Raw genomic sequence first — 18558 nt, 5'->3', positions numbered from 1 at the left:
GAATGAGTAGAGACCACGCAGGGGAACACTTCGGAAGCACGCTTTATTCCTTGTGTGGCGAATGCATTTCGGCAATTAAATCAGTCTTCTTCAGCGCCCAAGTATCCAGGAGGTTTCCAACAAACAAACTTGAGTTCTGCCGCCCTCTTATTCGTTGAGAGCAAGCTCCGCCTCCTGTTTACATTTCAGCTCACCTGTTGTCAGTTCACATAGTGGATGTGGACTGCAACACCCAGAATGCATCGTGATGAGTCCAGGTAGGTGCTGCATGGGGAGTTTTAGATATAGGCGATTTTTGGCAAAACAGTTCGTGAAAAAACAATTTTCCTGCTTGTGATGGAGCACAGCACCTCCTCGGGTCCCCAAACCGCCTCAGCCTCAGACCTCGGGTGTTGTGTCCGGCGGGGGCAGAAATGGCAATGCATACCGCCCAGCATGCGGTTAAGTAACGTCAAAACCGCCTTCTATTCTCCCCAAAGTCCATGGCAGGCCCGATCTTCTAATTCCTTAGACACACGAACAGCCACCGCGGCAGCGAATCCAGTGACATCAGGACCAACTTGCAAGGCGGGGGTCTCTAAACCGTGTCTCTGGCTGACACGGAAACAATACAACCAAATCTCATTCTTGCGAATGAGTAGATAGCACGCAGGGGAACACTTTGGAAGCACGCTTTATTCCTTGTGTGGCGAATGCATTTCGGCAAATTAAATCAGCCTTCTTCAGTGCCCAAGTATTCAGGAGGTTATTAACAAACAAACTTGAGTTCTGCCGCCCTCTTATTCGTTGAGAGCAAGCTCCGCCCCCTGTTTATATATATATTTCACTGAAAAAAACATAAGTGTCAGGGGCGTTATAGTTAGTTGGGCATTTCACACGTACAAAACCATAGAAATTCTCCTGTTATAGTTAGTTCAGCTAACTATAACTCTTGCGCCCGCAATGCACTGCTGATGACGTCACATATTACATCACTCATGACATGGTCAGTGACATCACTGATGACATTTCAAATGACATCAATGATGACATCATCCAGTGAATGTGTGTTTGTGTATAAGTCTAGATGGATGCTTTTTTTGTAAAATTGATTGTATGACTGATTAAGTGTATCTTAGTGAATACATGGGTTAGTGAGTAATGTTTAAATATGTAAATATCTGTATCAGTCTCTCACTTTGTGTATAAGTGGCTGCATACGTTTTTTATATGGGTTATTAGTTGATGTTTTGAGTATCAGTATGAGGTTCTGAGTGTCTGTATGGTTCGGTCAAGGGTATTACTTAGTGCATAGATGCATGAATGAGTGCCCCACTGTTTGTATGTGTTAAAGACAGCATCTGTGCAGGACTGTATGGGTGGATGAGTGTGTGTATGGGTGTGTTAGTGAGTGAATGGCTGTCTCAATAGTGTCTTTATGAGTAATTACATATGTTTTAAACTAGTATATGCGAGTATTGGTGTATATAAGTGAGTATTTTATTTTTATTTTTTATTTATAAAGTTACATATAGCGCAAACTTTAACCCTGAAGGATATCAGAGCGCTTTACAATTTGAGGCAAAGGTAACAAATCAGAACGCAGCTGAGATGTGAAAGTGAGAGATTGGAAGAGTTCCTGCATAAATAAGTATGTTTCTATAAGTGATTGTTGAAGAGAGTAAGTATGTATAAGTTTCTGTAGAAGTAAGTGTGGTGGTGTGTGTATAATTGTATATATAACTAAATGGATGTTTGATACTTTGATTGTATGTGTGACTATGTGTGTGAGTAACTATGGATTAGTGTCCGTGTGTAACAGGATGTATAGATGTACGAGTACATATGATGAGTGAGTACATGTATGAGTGACTGTATAGAACTATTGGTGATTGAGTGGATGCGTGTGTAGATCTTCGAATTACTGAATAGGTGTGTTGTAACTGGTATTGGCATGTCCATTTTTTTTAAAATTTTAGTTTCTATTTTTGTGTATCAAAGGTTATATTAGGGTGAGGGGAGGTCTGCTACTATCACAAGGATGATGTCATCAGTGATGTCACTGACCATGTCATGAGTCATGTAATATGTGACATCATCAGCAGTGCATTGCGGGCGCACAAGTTATAGTTAGCTGAACTAACTAGAACGGGTGAATTTCTATGGTTTTGTACGTGTGAAATGCCCAACTAACTATAGCGCCCCTGAAACCTATGGTTTTTTCAGTGAATGTTTACGTTTTTTTAAATGCTAATTCCTAACTATAACTTGCATGAAACCTATGGTTTTTTCAGTGAATTTCTAAGGTTTTTTAAAAGCTAATTTCTAACTATGCCCACAGAGGTAGGACATGTGAAGAAAGAAGAAAAAACTCACAGAAAGAAGAAAAAGAAATGCAGAAAGCAGCAACAGAAGTCCTCAAAGACGAAGAAAAGTGCAGGAAGAAGGAAGACGTGCAAAATCATCCTGTACCCTCAACTTTTTCAGATGGGTACTGGTGCTAACTGGCTGACTAACCAGTCTTAGAGTCAGTGCTATGCTAAAAGACACTTAGAACACAGTTAAAACACCTACATACACTGGGGAACACTATGCGTTGGGGTACCCCTTTTATTAGCATGACCTCCTCTATAAGCCCCAAGTATATAATAGGGCAGGGGGATTTAAACTACATCTGAAAACGCGCCACACAAAAAACACAGGTGACCTCAAAATTCTTTGAATAAACTACACTGTCATTTGTCATCGTTGTGCCATAGAACAAGATACACTGTCACTTGACAATTAACAAGCACTTCACTGCTAGGTAACAACGGGCAGTGTGACGTGTTCACTGTGTCACACAGAGAGGACACGGCGTAACCTCATTGCTACTTAACAACATGCAGTGTGACATCACTGTTATCTCACCACAAGAGAACGCTGTGTCGCTTCACTGCTGCAGCTTACACATAGTGTGACGTCACATCGCTAGTGTGGCAGAACATAGTGCAGTTTACCTTCTGTGCTGTCTTAAGAAACAAAATGCAACATCGATTCAACACCCACTTCCAAAGAACAAAACAGAGGGTCCTTCAGCATTCGGCTGTAGTTGACAAGTACAAACTCACTTCAGCACTTTTTGAATAAACATAAAAGAGATAAACTTCCAGGTTATGGTACAGAACAACAACAGAGTGAAGATAGCTGCAGAACGGCGTCCAGTGCAGATGGAATAATCTAATAAAAAGTGCAGTAACACCGCTTCGCTCTACTAGTGATCAAAGCGCAGTTTGAGTTCGGCACTTTGCTGGAGAACACAACAGAACTCAGCTCAGCATCTGCGAGGGAACAAGTGCAACGTTTGTGTTGCACAACAGAATCCAATTGGAATTCTTCACCCTGACACAACAAAACAAAGCATCATTTCAACATTCTCTGCTAAAGATTTCAAAAGCGGTGTATTTCAACCCTTTGCTTCAGAACAAACTGTAGTGTAAGCTCGGCACTCCGCCGAAGATAAAGAGGGTGTCACCTCAGCTCTCTCTACTATAGCACAAAGCACGGCGTCTATACACCCTACTACAGGCCAAAATACATGAACACTACAAGCTCCCCTATAGAACTCAACATATCTTTAACAAACTACTACAGGCCAAAATACATGGTGTTAGATCTGGGGGTCTCTAGTTGGCAATGGTATTCACCTTTGTCCAAATAGGGACCCTTACTTCTAAGTCAGGATAATGGGATTACACTCCTTAACCCCTGCTCACCCCCTTGGTAGCTTGGCACAAGCAGACAGGCTTATCTCAGAGGCAGTGTGTTAAGCATTTGTGAATATACACAGTAATACAGTGAAAACACTACAGATGGAAACAACACAGGTTTTATAAAAATAAGTATTATTTATATAGACTTGAACACAAGAACACAAACGACAAACATCCACAATACTACACTTAAGATTACTTAAAAGATGATCAAAGTCTCTTACTTCAAGTTGTTGGTAAATGCAACAAAGTTCTCAACAAAGTTCCTCGATGCGGAACGCAAAGTGAACAAAAGGCTCGCATAAAGGGAGATGCGTCGGTTCCGTGACCCGGGGGAACAGTTGCGTCCTTCCTCAATACTTGCGCAGAGTAGGGCATTCGTCGTGAGCCTTACCGGTGCGGCGGTGATGCGTAGATTCTCAGCCTGCGGGACCGTTGTGGTGCGCAAGATGACTCCTTGATGCGATGCGATGATCCCGTGGCGATGCGAGAAGATGGCGCCCTTGATGCGGCGATGCGATGACGCCCTGGCAGCCTTGCGACGACTCTGTACTTTGGAGTCGCAACAGGCCCTGCGACACGCTTCTCCGTTGATGCGATGGCGGCTCTCTCGATGGTGTCACGCTTCTCTGGTGATGAGACAGCAGGCAGCTTCGATTAAAATACGCTTCCAGGGTGATACGACAAAGGCTCGCTTCTCCGGCGTTGCGATGATTTCAGCTGCGGCGGCGACACGCTTCTTCCCGATGCGTCGCGCTTCCAGCTCCCAGCGGCACGCAACTGTCTGGAGTCAGAATTCCCAGCAAGGAAATTCAGGAGGTAGCTGGAGCTAACCCAGCAAACAGAACACTGGCAGAGGGGCAGTACAGCTCCTGCAGCTTCCTTGGTTTGTCTCCTTGGCAGAAAGGTTTCTTGTTCCAGAAGTGATCTAATCTCTGGGATCAGGGTCCCAATATTTATACCCCAAAATCCTTTGTTCTCTGAAGGCAGAGAGGCCTCTGCCTATTTCAAACCAGTTCCTGAGCACTTTGTTTACATGACTCTTCTTCCTTTCCCTGTGCACGTAAGAGACAGACGCCCCACAGGAGGTGGAGCCAGCACAGGGGAGGGAAGATACAGCTCAGGAGCACTCTGTTGACATGATTCCTCCTCTCCTTTCACAGTGCTGGGCAGGGACATCAGACAAGCCACAGAAGGTGGAGCCAGCATTGTAGAGGGAAGGCCCAGCCCTATTCAGGTCCCAGGTGCAACTCCTCCCTCCCATCTAGATACAGATCTCTCTATTCACCACCGGGCTGCCCCAGCCTGTCTCCTGGAATCCCCCAGCCCTGTCACTCACAAACCCAGACAAGGAATACACAACCCAGCAGAGGCAGGCTCAAATGGTTAGGCAAGCAAATACCTACTTTCTAAAAGTGGTATTTGCAAACACAGAACATTAAAATAAACTTTACTAAAAGATGTATTTTATTATTCTGAGTTCAGGCAAATTCGAATCTCTACCATGTTCTCGGAGTCAGTTAGGATTATAAGAATGTAATAATCTAACTGCCCATTCTAACTTATTGTATGTTATGAAAGTTGTCATAATTTGGTTACAAGTGTTTATGTATTACAAAGTGTCTGAATAATAAGTTTCTGTTCCTTAGAACTTTCTCCCGTTTTCAGGTCATCATTCGTCGTATTTATTAGTATACCTTGGTCAGGCGGTAAGGTCATGATTGGTGAGCGGTTAATTTAAGGTCCTTAGGGGGGCGGCGCCATTCTCTAATCGGGTCGCCCAAAGGGAGAGACAAGTGGTCTCTCATAGAACTCCAGGGGCAGGTACAGCCTGTTGGGTACATGGGTGCGGGGGAGACAGTCACGCTTTCTCTAGGCTCTTTGGCCACCCACACGTGCACAATGACGCCAGTAAATGGCGCAGAGATGCAAGGGCCCCCTTTAATGGAGTTATTGGAGCATACGGGGTAACCGGGGGACCAAAGTACCCTCACGGTAAGCGGGCCCTCTGCGCACGCGCACCGCTACGGAAGGGCGTAGTTAAATTGGGCGTACGGGGCAACCGGGGAGGGGATGTGCCCCCACGGTAAACGGGCCCTCCTGCGCACGCGCACCTCTACGGGAGGGCGTGGTTAAATTGGGCGTACAAGGGGCAACCGGGGAGGGGATGTGCCCCCACGGTAAACGGGACCTCTTGCGCACGCGCACCTCTACGGGAGGGCGTGGTTAAATAGGGTGTACGGGGGCAACCAGGGAGGGGACGTGCCCCCACGGTAAACTGGCCCTCCTGCGCATGCGCACTTCTTCAGGAGGGCGTGGATTAGTGATAAGGATCTGACACCAGTTATGACCTTGCCGTAGGCCCAAATAGGTACGCAGAAAAGTAACTAATGTATAATGTGAATTGATACGTTAGTTTCGGATAGGAAATACCTTGTACTAGAAATGTTAACGTTAGCCATCTGAATACCTGTATATATCAATTGTAACATTTTCTGCGTAATTGTAATATTGTTTATTTCAATTTTGATTTATTTTGTATATTTTAATAAATACGGCCGGGGGGTCAAATGATCCCCCGCCATCCAAAGAAAGCCCTCACACGTCCTGTTAATAATGTTATGTTGGTTAACGGAGGGGTGGGGGTCTACCGGCAGTCCCTGGCCGTATACAGGGCAGCAATGCGCGGTCTGCAATGGGGATACACCAGGAGCACATAACACCCATTGGACTCAAGGGCTTCATCACCCCCCCCCCTGTCGTGTGTGGCAGCCCGGGATGAGACAGATCCCAGGCACACACACAGAGCCGCACCCAAACGTTTCACAGGTCTTTAAAAGACCATTTGAATGTTAATTAGGCCTTTCAGTTGTTCCACCCCTTCTAAGAGCCCCTGCAGCTCCGCTCTGCCTACTAATTAAAGGTCCAGCCACCCCGACATTTTTTCTTAGCCCCGCCCCCCCCCCCCCCCCCCCCAATATTTGCCTCTAGTTGCGCCTCTGGGGTACACACCCAGAGTACAGTGCGTGGTATACCCCTATGGCAGTCCGCACTGGATAATCATTACCTGCAGGGGAACCTCGGCAGCAGTAGTTAAGCGGTCACAGCGTCCAGAGTGTGTACAACGTCCTCCCTCTTTAGGGTCCTCGGAGTTCCCTCAGATCTGTCCTGAGAGCTCGCAGGCACGTGCGTGCGGAGAGACTGACCAGAGCCAGGTCTGTGCGGGGTCGACTGGGCCGTGCCCCCTCCCTGGACCCGAGACTGCAGAACCGTGCCCTTCTTGTGAGAGGACGCAGCTGGCGGGCCTGGCACAGGGGCAGAGGGCTGGACGGGGGGGTGGAACTCTGGCAGACGGGGGTGCTGCATCGGTACAGCTCTGGCACAAGGGGTGCAGCTCTGGCACAGAGGGGTGTGTGAGAAGTTAGCCTGGCATATGATGTCCACTAGTTCTAGTAGGCACCAGTCTATTCGACCCTTATTGATGGTGGTTGTAAAGTCAACCTTCTAGAAAGCTATCTTAGTGGTAGCATGGACCAGCAGTCATCAGGCTAAGACTTCAGAGAGCGTATTAAGTAAGTTGTTTTACCAATTATAATCCCTTGAGTACCAAATGAAAGGACACCACACAAGGTATATATCAAATATATATGTATTTATTCTAAACACAACCCCTCTGCACTATGAGGTCAGAAGTAAAAGTACAATACAAGTCACTCAATTAATATACAATAAGTTGCACAGTATACGTTATGCCCTAGGGGCCTCACAAACCATTTACTAAAATAGTGGTAAAAGAACCACGAGAGAATTAGAAAGCAGGCCTGGGTCCTGTGGAATCGCTGGGGCTACTCTGAACAACCAAAGGTTAGGAAGTAGGAGGCCCACGGGAGATGCGTGCAGTGTCAAAACACAGCCGCGGGTTACCATTGACTTTCTATGGGAAACGTAGAAGTTACAAATATACAATTTAAGGACACTTTCGGATGGACTATGATGGAACCCTTTTAAACTAGGACACTTCGAGAATCAAGACCCATGGGAGCACCGGAGTAATCGTGTTACCTCACCCAGGGTAGCCGGGTTCATAGGTGTCTTTTCGTGTCGGGTTTTGTCGTTATTTTCAATGGAGAGCTGCAAAGAACTGCTGCAGGTGACCAGAGGAAAAGTGTCCGGGTGGATTGAAGATCTGTAGATCTTGAAAGCAGAAGAGACAGAGTCTGGGTCACTTGCCAGTGACCAGGGCGGCGATAGAAAGATGCCACCAGATGTCAGGTGATTTCAGGTGAAGATGTGAAGTTTGTCTCTTCAGCCACGAGGACCAGGAGGTGTCGACGACGACCAGGAGCTGGATTCGAGCTGTCCCATGAAGGATCTAGTTGACTGCGGTGTCGGTATCCGGACTGGACCCAACAAGCCTTGGCAAATGCAACCCACGCAGGATGTCAAGATTGGCTTTGGTGCAGACCAGCAAGGTCTGAGGAACTTCTCCTTTGTAGGGAAGTTGGAGCAAGCCTTGAGCAACCTGGAAAGCAAGTTAGATTAAAAAGAATGTCTTCGGGGGCTCACTAGCCAACGGACTAGGAACAGCGAAGACGAGTCGAGCTGAACTGCAAATGCGGGCCCACTGGTCACTCGTGGAGTGTGAGCCTCTGAGCTCCGGTGCAAATGGTGCTCGGGTCTGAGGCTTCAAGCACCCCAATACACAACTTCGAGTTACCACATGAAAAGAGTGCAGCTTGCAAAATGCAGGATGTCCAGGAGTTCTGGTCCCACGTCTCTCGTGTCCGCCACGGGTCTCAGCTTTGCTGTGAGCGAAGGTCGGGTCAGAGATGTCTGGAAGTGTGTCCTGGGTCACAGATTCTTCAGGATCCGGCGGGAGCCTCGAAAATGCAGACCAGCAAAGTTGCTGTTGGTGCGTTTTTGAACAGGGTGGTCACTCCTTGACCACAAGGGAGATAGATGTCTTCAGTCTTCCAATCGAAATGGAATGTCGAAGGTCCAGGATTTATGTTTCAAAGTTTAGTCCAGGGTAATCTAAAATCCTAGTGACTGGGCTCCTATACTTATACTGAGTTTAGGGGCTGGACTACCCTTAAGGGCCCTCCTATGGGTGGACTTGGGAAGGGGTGGTTACACCCCTTTCCCTTTGTCCAGTTTCACGCTAGAGCTGAGGCAGAGTGCCCCAGCAACCGGTTTGAACTGGGAAATGAATGGAGCACCTTGTGTGCCCCAGGCAGTGTCTGGAAAGCATTCACTGAATGCAGCCCTTCCTGCCCCAATACACAAAAGCCTCCTTGGACAGGAAACCTATTGTCCAGGCCTCCCCTGCCGGAGTTTCGTCCAGCAACAGGAGGTCAGACTCGTGTCTGTGGCAGCAGCATCCATTTTGTGATGCTGAGGCCCTGTTTAACTTTAACCGGGTAAACCAGGTCTTCTCCCTCTAGAAGGGTGGAACGCTACCCCCGCCGCCAGGACTGGGGTGTGTGTGTGGGGGGGGGGGGGGGGGGGGGGGTAGTATTCCAAAAGGTTTGATACCTTACATAACATATTTTGATAAAGCCAAACCAAAGTTAGCATTAACCGCAAGGATTATAATGGCCTTAAGAGTATATGGTATGGCTATATCATAGAACAGCTATAAGGAGATGGTTCCTAAAGCTGCAGAGGGGCTCAGCTCATGCTAGGGCACCCTCTCACATAAAACCAAGCACTCTGCCTCCAGGATTGTTAAAGCCTGCCATAGGAGTGACTTATAGGTGTATATGTGTCTATATGTATATATAGATATAGGTATACTATATCTAAGTAAGGGGTTATTACGCCACTTTACCCAAGCTGTGTGGGTGGAGGACTGGCACAGGGGGATGGAGGTCTGGTACAAGGGGTGCAGCTCCCGTACAAGGGGTGCAGCTCTCGTACAAGAGGTGCAGCTCTCGTACAAGGGAGTGGAGCACTCCAACAGAAATTTCTGCTCTGACAATAAGGGGTGCAGTTCAGACATAGGGCTGCAGGTCTAGCACAGATGTGCATCACTGGTGCGAGGGGTGCAACACTGGAACATGAAGTGCAGCTCTTGCAGTGAGGGGCAGCACGATCGCAGAGGGTGCAGCATTTACACAAATAGGTGCGGCTCGGACGTGTGCTGAGCTCCAACACAGGGAGTCATCTTTAGCACGTAGGCTCTTGGTACCACATGGGTTAGTGTCTGGAACACAGGGGTCCTGTTCCTTTAGTGGGACTACAAATTGCACAAATGGGTGCAGCTGGTATCCAGGGTGGAACAGCACTGGTACCTGGAGTCTTCTCCGGGCCAGGGGTCCTCAATGACAGGTCTTGCCGGGGAGGCGCAGGACAACATTCACACACCCCGGCGAGCAGCAGAAGCTGCTGCCTAAGGGGAGCAGGACACGGCTTTAAGGATAGAGGGGGACCCGCGCAGGGGCGGCCCCTGGGAGGGCCCGGACATGAGCCTGGTGGGGGGGCTTCCCGCACCACCACCACGAGGGCTACCCCTTCTCAGCCGCTGGAGCCGCCAGCCGCTGCCAAGAAGAGGCCCCCTATTTCCAAGGCTGGCTCATCGGTCGCCCGGAGCTCTCTCCCCCCGACTACAAGCCGGGCGCCACCTACAGCCTGGAGTACGGGGCGGAGGCAGGGGCCTGGAGATGTGCGGGCCCGGCCGGTGAAGCACAGAGGCACTGACAACAGCAAGGAGCAGTGCCGCACGTAGAGCATAAACAGCGCCTTCGTCGAGCCGCGGTAGTTCATCCCCAACGTGCCGGCCGACACCAAGCTCTCCAAGATCAAGACGCGGCGCCTGGCCATCAGGTTTATTAAAACAAAAAAACGTAGAAGCCCCGGGGGTGGCGGTCGCTGGGGCTGCAGGGGGGGGGGGGGCGTGAGCCCCCCGCAAATGTGCTTGATAAGCCCCGGGGTGGCGGTCCCCGGGCCGGGGCTTGGGGGGGGGGGGCCTTAGAGCCCCCACCCACTAATTTTCAAAGAAGCCCCGGGGGGGCAGGGGGGGGGGCAGTTCCCAGGGCTTGGGGGGGCTGTGAGCTCCCCCCACATATATTGAAAAAGCTCCACCCAATTCTTACACTGCCCCTGGGATTTGGCCCACCCGGGGGCTGAATATTAAAAAACGGGAGGCCACACTTTTTTCTTTTTTTTTTCTTTTATATAAATCGGCAGGATCCGCACACCCTTTTTTGCAGATTTTTTTTTTTTTTTAAATGTAAGGGGGGGGCACTGGGGGTCCTTTTGGCAGGCCTAGGGGGTCAGGGTGTTTCTACCCTGCCCCCTTTTCATGTTTTTCGCGTTTTTTTTATCTGCTTTCTTGTGCCTCAGTTCTACCGAGGCACAAGATGGCGGACAAAACTTCCTGGTTTGGAGTGTTGACAGCCAATTAGCACACAGCTTGTGCTAAGCAGGGTGCGCGGATCCTCCGCGCCCATAGACATATATGTGATTTTACTTTTGATTTTCTCAGGAACTACTGAACGGATTTACACCATTTAACCAAAAGGCACGACTCTGAACCAAGGGCTACCTTTTTACCAAATTTGGTGTAATTCCGTTCAGCAGTTCGGGCTGTAGCTGCGGCTAAAGGTTCCTATGGGAAATTGCATGTGGAAAACACGTTTTGGGACCCCCCCCTTTTTTCTCAGACCCCACTTGACGAATCACCCCGAGACTTTCAGGATAGGAGCGGACCAGAGCGGATTTTTCTCAGTTGAGTAGTAAAGTTAGGACTCCTAACTTTAGGAATCCTAAACTGATAAAAATCCTAACTTTAAGACTTTTGGTTTTCACAGAAGGCATTTAGGAGTCCTAAAGTTAGGACTCCTAACACCGTCAATACCGAAATGAGTAAGTGTCTTCTGTGAATACCAAAATGGTAGTAAGTTTAGGATTTTGTCTTAAATCAGTTCTGTGAATCGGGCCCATTATTTTTAATTTACTAGTGTCATTGTCGAATCAAGCCACATAGCTCCCACCCCTTATGAAGGAACCTGAGCAGTTCCAAATTGTGTCAGGTTTTAAGATAAATTAGACAAATCAGAGGGCCTTAATATCGCCTCTCCCTCTGCAACGCTGATGACACTTCAAAAGTTGGTGCCACTAAAGTGGTTTAATTCAACAATTCAGCACATCAAGCTGGACCTGGTGAAAACCATAGGTGTGATCAGAGAAGCCAATTTGTATAAAATGGGAAATGCTGTACATGCTAAACCAACAATTGGAGAAATAAAAACCTGTCTTGGTTAGGATGAGTTGCAGCCCTTTAGATGTATCTGCTCCCCAAGAAGCTATACAGCTTTCAGACACACCCTCTGAATGTTGAGGACTACGTAGGTGACCTTCAGTTCAAGTGGATGAATTTGGTTCGACAAAATAAAATAGGGAGGCTCACTTTTACTAGAGAGTGAGGGTTTGCTATTAAGCTAGATGATGACCCTAGGTCAAGATATAATAACCAGGCATGGTATATATACAAGATATCATAGCACAAGCAAGATATAACACTAGCCACAGTGGGGATACAGAAACACTAACCTTTAGACAGCTGGTACTACCCTCCCACTAAATTTAAAGATGTGGGTTATACAAAGGAAGTCTGCTGTTGGAGAGAATGTGGGAGTCTGGGCTAACTCAGGCACTTGCAATGGTCATGTCCAAAACTCCGGAATTTCTGGCAGTCTGTTCTTCAATGATTGAGGATGTGAAAGGTTCCCAGTTAGCATATTGTCATGAGGTGGATCTGCTTGGATCTCCTTCTGAGATTTATTCCTCATATGACATAAAATGCTAAATTATCTCCCACCTACTTTTGGCAGCGGAACAATACATCCTTTCTTAATAATAATAATAATAATCTTTATTTAGATATAAAATAATATCCTTAAAGAGAGCACCAACAACAGCACACATTATAAAAGACAAGAAAAACAAAAATCAATTGAACAATAATGGTTAAATGCAAATCTTCCAAATTGCGTTATGCGGCATCTTATTACATATAAGTGAATAAAAAAATGAAATCAGCATAACATTAAACAGGGGTTTAAAACGTAAGATATTTGTGGTACTACCGATTAACAGTACTGGGCTAATAAAAACTGTTTAATATTCGGCGAATAACTACGGGTTTTGATAAAAGTGAGATCAGATAAAAATAGCAGCGAAAGTTCAATAGCAGCAGGTTATGATAAAGTGCAGTCAAATAAAAAGAGAGCAATTTTAGCAGCTTAGAAATAGAGTGCAATTTAATTTAAACTATTGCTAACAAGTGAGAAGCATGCGTAAAGTTGCGGTATGCAAAGTGTATATAGGTTGTAAGGCCTATATTTAAAGCTGTGTTTTCAGGTCTTAGGGCTGCAATGATTGCCTGTCTGCAGGTCCGGATACCCAACCTGTTCCACTCCGTTTTCAATTTGCGTCTGCGCTGTGACATGAGGGCAGGGCAAAGACAGACCACGTGCTCCAGGGTTTCAGCCGTCTTGCCGCACCCTCTGCACCATAAAACTTCTGACGTGCGACGCCAGCAGGGCAAATCTTTTAGGAATTTCCAGTCACCCAGTCTGATAGCCATAAAGCTACGTTTTAGGTACAGGGAGTAGGTGCAGGACATGTAGGTGGCAGGAGATAGCCGCCCGTAAGAATTCATAATTCCCCATGCGTGTCTGTTTTTGGCAAAATGGGCTTGATCAGTGATTAGGGAGCTCATTCTGACATTTCTTAATAGTGGATTTGAAACCTGTCGTACTGGGATTGAGAGCCCATAGGTCGCCCGCAGACATTTCTGGGATGGAATCCTTAAAATGGCGACCATACGAGCCCCCTGGATTTTTCTCGGTGATATCTAACCAAACTAGTGACTTAGTGAGCCTATGTCTGCTTGTCTAAATTTGAGGCAAAAGATTAGATATGTGCCAATATTAGAGACTTCATAATTTAATAAGCCCAGTACTAGTCTGATCTGGGCAGCGGAAGCATTTTTGGGCAAATGAAGTACTTTTTTAAATAAATTTTGGTCATGTGTTGGTTTAGATTGGTGTTTAGATTACCCCTGAAAATCTCAATGCCATATGACCGGGTCGGACTGATTTTTGCTCTCATAACTTCTAGTAAAGGTGATAAACTTGGGCCAGACAATTTTTTTGAGAGCTTGGAGAGGGTCACCTGCAGGGTCACAGGTTTGGCTAATATCTCATTACGCTGTTTAACAAAGTTGCCCCTAGAGTCAAAATTGACCCCTAAGTATTTGTATGTGCTTCCTATTGCAAGGCTCGTGTTATACAACCAGCCACCCCCGACGTTGCGTTTTCTTCCAAAGGTAATCACTTTTTTTTTTTTTAGGTTAACCTCTAATTGATTCGCGGCGGTGTAGATGTGTAGTTTGTCCAGGAGCCTTTGCAATCCTACACGTGTAAGACTAAAAAAAGAACTAAGTCATCAGCGTAGTGGAGGTCGCTTATAGGCGCGCCTCCAATCTTAGGTGGGTGACTGTTGGTTTCTTCTAGAGCTGCCGGCAAGTCTGTTATGAACAAATTAAAAAGAAGTGGGGCCAGCACACATCCCTGTTTGACACCTCTGGTTGTCATGATTTTCTGAGAGAGATGTGTGCCGGACCCCAACTTCACTTGAACCCATGTGCCTGATTGAATTGAATAATTGCCTCCAGAAGTTTTACTGGGATCCCCCATTTCTTTAACTTTTCCCATAGGACTGCCCTGGGAACCCAGTCGAAGGCAGCTTTTAAAATCAACAAAACAACAAAAACAGCCCTGGATGTAGAACAAACTTTGTCAACAATTATGGACAATGTCAATAGATTAGTCAGGGTCCCAGATTTTGGCAGTGAAGCCAGTTTGATTCATTGGAATTGTTCTGATCCGCCCATGCTCTCAGCTCGTTCAAAAGAATGCCTGCGTAGTGCTTAGCCTCGATATTTAAGAGAGCAATTAATCTATAGTTGCTTGGTGATGTATGGGAGCCTGATTTATAGATTGGGTGGATTATTGTGCCACGCCAAGAGTCCGGTATGATTGAAGTTCTTAGGGCAAAGTTGAAAAGGTTAGTTAGATGACCCGACCAAAGTGCTATGTTGGATTTGAATAAGTTCTGCGGTAGGCCATTTGGTCCCGGGGCTCCGTCCGATCTTGCTTTTGACAGTACTTTAGTGACCATTTCTTGAGTGGTCTGCAGATCATCAGTACAAGGGTCTGAACAACCAGTTGACCTACTCCAATTCTTGCTCAGGCTGGTTTCCTTCAAGTAGGAGACGCATGTTTCTGTAGGCACTATTCCCTCTGGGGACCTAAAGTGGTCTGTCACAAAGGCGGTCCAGCTGGCTTCTTGAATGTTAGCTGATCGGGAGCTGTATTGGCTGGAGTTATGACGGTTAATTAAAGCCCAGAATTTTCTTGCGTTGCCGTTTTTGCTCTCCCAAATTAGTTTGCACCAGAATAGACTTTGGTGGGATTGTTTATCTTTTTGTATGGCCTGCCTGAATAGTTTTTGAGCAGTTTTATACACGATCAGGAGCTCGTTGTTTCCTGGGAATTTCGTAAGAGACCGCAGGGCGTTGTTTCTAGATTTCTTCAGCGCCCTCGTTTCACTTGAAATTGAGAACTGGCGACTAGAAGAATCCTTGTGGGAATACTGTTTATTTGGGAAGAGGGTTATCAACTGTAAGCAGAGCGTCGACCATACAGTAACTGGAGAGAGCGCCTGGTCAGTGCCGTCTGATATAAGAGCCAGACTTGCCTTCATGACATAAGGGCGTTTATCTTCACTCCATCTTAGGCGCTTCATATTTTCACAGTATGTTCCTGTGCATGTTGTTGAGGCAGGTTTGTGAAACTTTGGCTTTAGATTAAGGATTACAGACTGGGGACGATGGTCGCTTTCAGTTCGGGGGTGAATACTGAAGTTACCCAGGTGTTTAAGCAGGGCCGAATTGCAGATGGTGTAGTCTAGATAGGATTGTTTGCGGCCGTTTGTCCAGGACCATTTTGGTGGAGTGTCGTTCGTGGATCTACCGTTCATTACCAGGAATCGGGCACTGTGAAGTTGCAGCACACAAAGTTCTCCCAGACTGCAGTAGGCTTGGTTTGGTGGTTTGGACTGTGCCTCTGCCTCAGTGAGTGCAAATGGAAAAAGCCCTTCGTAATCTCTAGTGTTACCCTGGAAAAGGTTGGTGTTAAAATCCCCTGTGACTATACAGTCATAGTAAGGTTGATCCGCAGCAAGCATCCTTTCATTATGGGGCACTACAGGATTTCCGGGAAAGGTGGTTTTTCGATTAAGTGGATTTTTTTGGAACTTACAGTGAAAAGTGTCAGGAGTTTAAAAAACAGTGGATATGCTTTTAGTCACTCCGGCTATGGACTTTCAAGAGTTTCAATGCCCAATAACACAAAGAGCGCTCACTATTTTGAAAGATTCCAAACTGAATTTCTACTACATGAACAAGAGACACTGGATTCTCAAAAAAAACAAATTCGATTTCACTCGAAATTGTAATCAATGTATCAGTCTGTTTTTGGCGGAACTAATTAACTGGGTTGTGAGGGAAGAGGATTTGATTTTGTGGGTGAAGGGCATTGTCCGAAATGCTTTATTCTTTCCTGTCATAATAAGAAATAAGAATAAGAAATAAGAATAAAAATGTATTTTAACAAGTATTTCTTCTGTTCTATGCCTTTGATGAATTAATTAGATTGTGAAATGTGCTTACTTCTGGGACTATCCTTGTTATGACTTAAGTAGTTTTAGCTTGCCCGTAATGTTTAGAAAAAAAGACAGGCAGGCTGTTGGCCCAAGATGAAGCCTTATTAGAATCATTGAAATTATTTTGCCAGTAATAGGCTTAGTTTTATAAAGGGTAGGAAACTGATGTGTAGTAGAGTAGAACAGCACACTGCTATAAAATTAGAACTAGCACGGATTTAGGGTAAAATCACTGGATTTAATCCGAGCTAGTCTTCTAAATGAGGCTCTTAGAAATTTACCCATTTCAGTTTTGTCAAGAAGTGATTTTGTTCTGTTCAGCCAGATATGCCCCTCAGCTAGTTTTTGAGCAAACTTGTATCTTTTGTGATAAGACAAGTACTTCTAGAAAGGTGAAATTGACCAGGACCATAGAGAGAAGCTCAATATAATTCTCCGCTAGTTTGAGGACTAAGAAAGAGGGTGAAGGTTGGAAACGAACAGCACCCAAGAATGCTGTGCAAAGAGAAGCCCATGCCCAGAGATAAAAGGGCAGTGTCCTTTAGAGTGCACTCCATGTGGGCTATCAGACCAGGCAGATTACACCAAGTGTCCAATAAGCATTTTAAGCAGGGGCCATAGCAGGTCACCATCAAAACAAAGAAAATGCTTGATAAAAGTAAGAGTATAAACTTGTATTGAAAAAATAACGTATTACTAACACAACATATTTATCCCCCAAATATTGAGAGGATTTTCTGGTTAAAATCTGAAACCTAAAACAAATACAAATTAGCAAATACAGAGCACATGAGCCCCACACAACATTGTATTGTATTGTAATTGCATTTATGTAGCACTTACTGACCTCGAAGAGGCATCGATGCGCTTTTTCGGAGGGGGTAGCATGCTACTTTGGAACGCATAAAGGATTAGTATTGAATTACTATGTGAAATATGAAAGTATTTTGAGTGGGGGATAGGTTAGTCAGTTATTTGGATTCAGAGGGATAGCGGTAGGATGGATGAGGAAAAAATACAAATTAGCCAATGCAGAGCACATGACCGCACACAACATTATATTGTATTATATTGTAATAGCATTTATATAGCGCTTGTTACCCCTGATGGGGTGTTGAAGCGCTTTTTCGGCGAGTAACATGCTACTTAAGAAACCCATAAAGGATTAGTGGTGAATTAGTATAGTGAAATATTAAAGTAATGTGAGCAGCGGATGTTAGTCAGTTATTTGGAGTGAGAAGGATAGCGGAGGGACATGTGTTGGATGACATTACAAACCACTTCACCAAGGACCTCACTAAGACTCCCAATTGCTGTTTTACACATCTTTTTACAGGGAGCAGGAATAGACACATTTCTGTAAGTTTACAGAGAAATCAGATTGTTAAAAGTGGCACTGCAGGCTTCCAATCACAAATTAAGTCTTGGATAAAGGCATATTTCATCCGATATGGCAAAAAAATGTAACAAGGATAAAGATGTTCTCTGAAGGAGCAGACTTGAATGTTTCCAAAAGGTATATTCTGACCTTAGATATTTACGGATTGGCTCACAGGCAACCTCTAGAATAACCATGGATGGATCCAGCTCCCGCAGGGCTTTGATTGCAGATATGTAGAGGGTTATTATATCAGATGTGTTCACACCTAAAAGCACAAAAATAAAACCGTGCCAACTTTATTTACATTAAAATAGAAATGCGTCTCTACCCACAGCATAAAACACAAGCACTTTCAAAAATCCAATTGTTTTACAAAGATACCCCTTATATAGCTATATATTTTGACTTTATATGTTGTCTGCAGCATGAGATGCACTTTTAATATTTAAATACCAGAAAATAAACATAGCTTTGTGGCAAAAACTAGTCACATTTCTTCCACCAAAAGAAAAAAAAAAAGCTAAACCCATTGAATGAACGATAAACATCAGCCTTTGTGATAGGAGTATATAAATGTTAAACTCAAAATAAAAAAAATACATCATCAATCCATGGGGAGTAATTTATGGATATCAGGAATTTACCTACATGACTCTCTATTTCATTAAACAAATAATCTAAATAACAGTGATGCAACTCGTATTATGAATGTTA

The 18558-nt window shown here is 45.4% G+C and overlaps 1 protein-coding gene across 2 annotated transcripts in view; it reads right to left on the bottom strand.

Annotated features, from left to right (window-relative positions):
* The window catches only part of ANAPC2 (anaphase promoting complex subunit 2), a 346730-nt gene that overhangs the window by 150182 nt on the left and 177990 nt on the right, over nucleotides 1–18558 (bottom strand). For both annotated transcript variants that reach the window (XR_015295865.1, XM_086921245.1), the window contains exon 6: nucleotides 17992–18109. Coding sequence is in view for 1 of the 2 variants with exons in the window: in XM_086921245.1 (XP_086777371.1) it covers nucleotides 17992–18109 (118 nt within the window). In the remaining variant the exon portion in view is untranslated. The remainder of the gene's footprint in view (nucleotides 1–17991; nucleotides 18110–18558) is intronic.

This window comes from Lissotriton vulgaris, chromosome 5 (assembly GCF_964263255.1).
Source record: "Lissotriton vulgaris chromosome 5, aLisVul1.2, whole genome shotgun sequence".
Taxonomy (NCBI): Eukaryota; Metazoa; Chordata; class Amphibia; order Caudata; family Salamandridae; genus Lissotriton; species Lissotriton vulgaris.
Note: the sequence above shows the minus strand (reverse complement) of the source record. Positions and strands in the feature narration are given on the sequence as shown.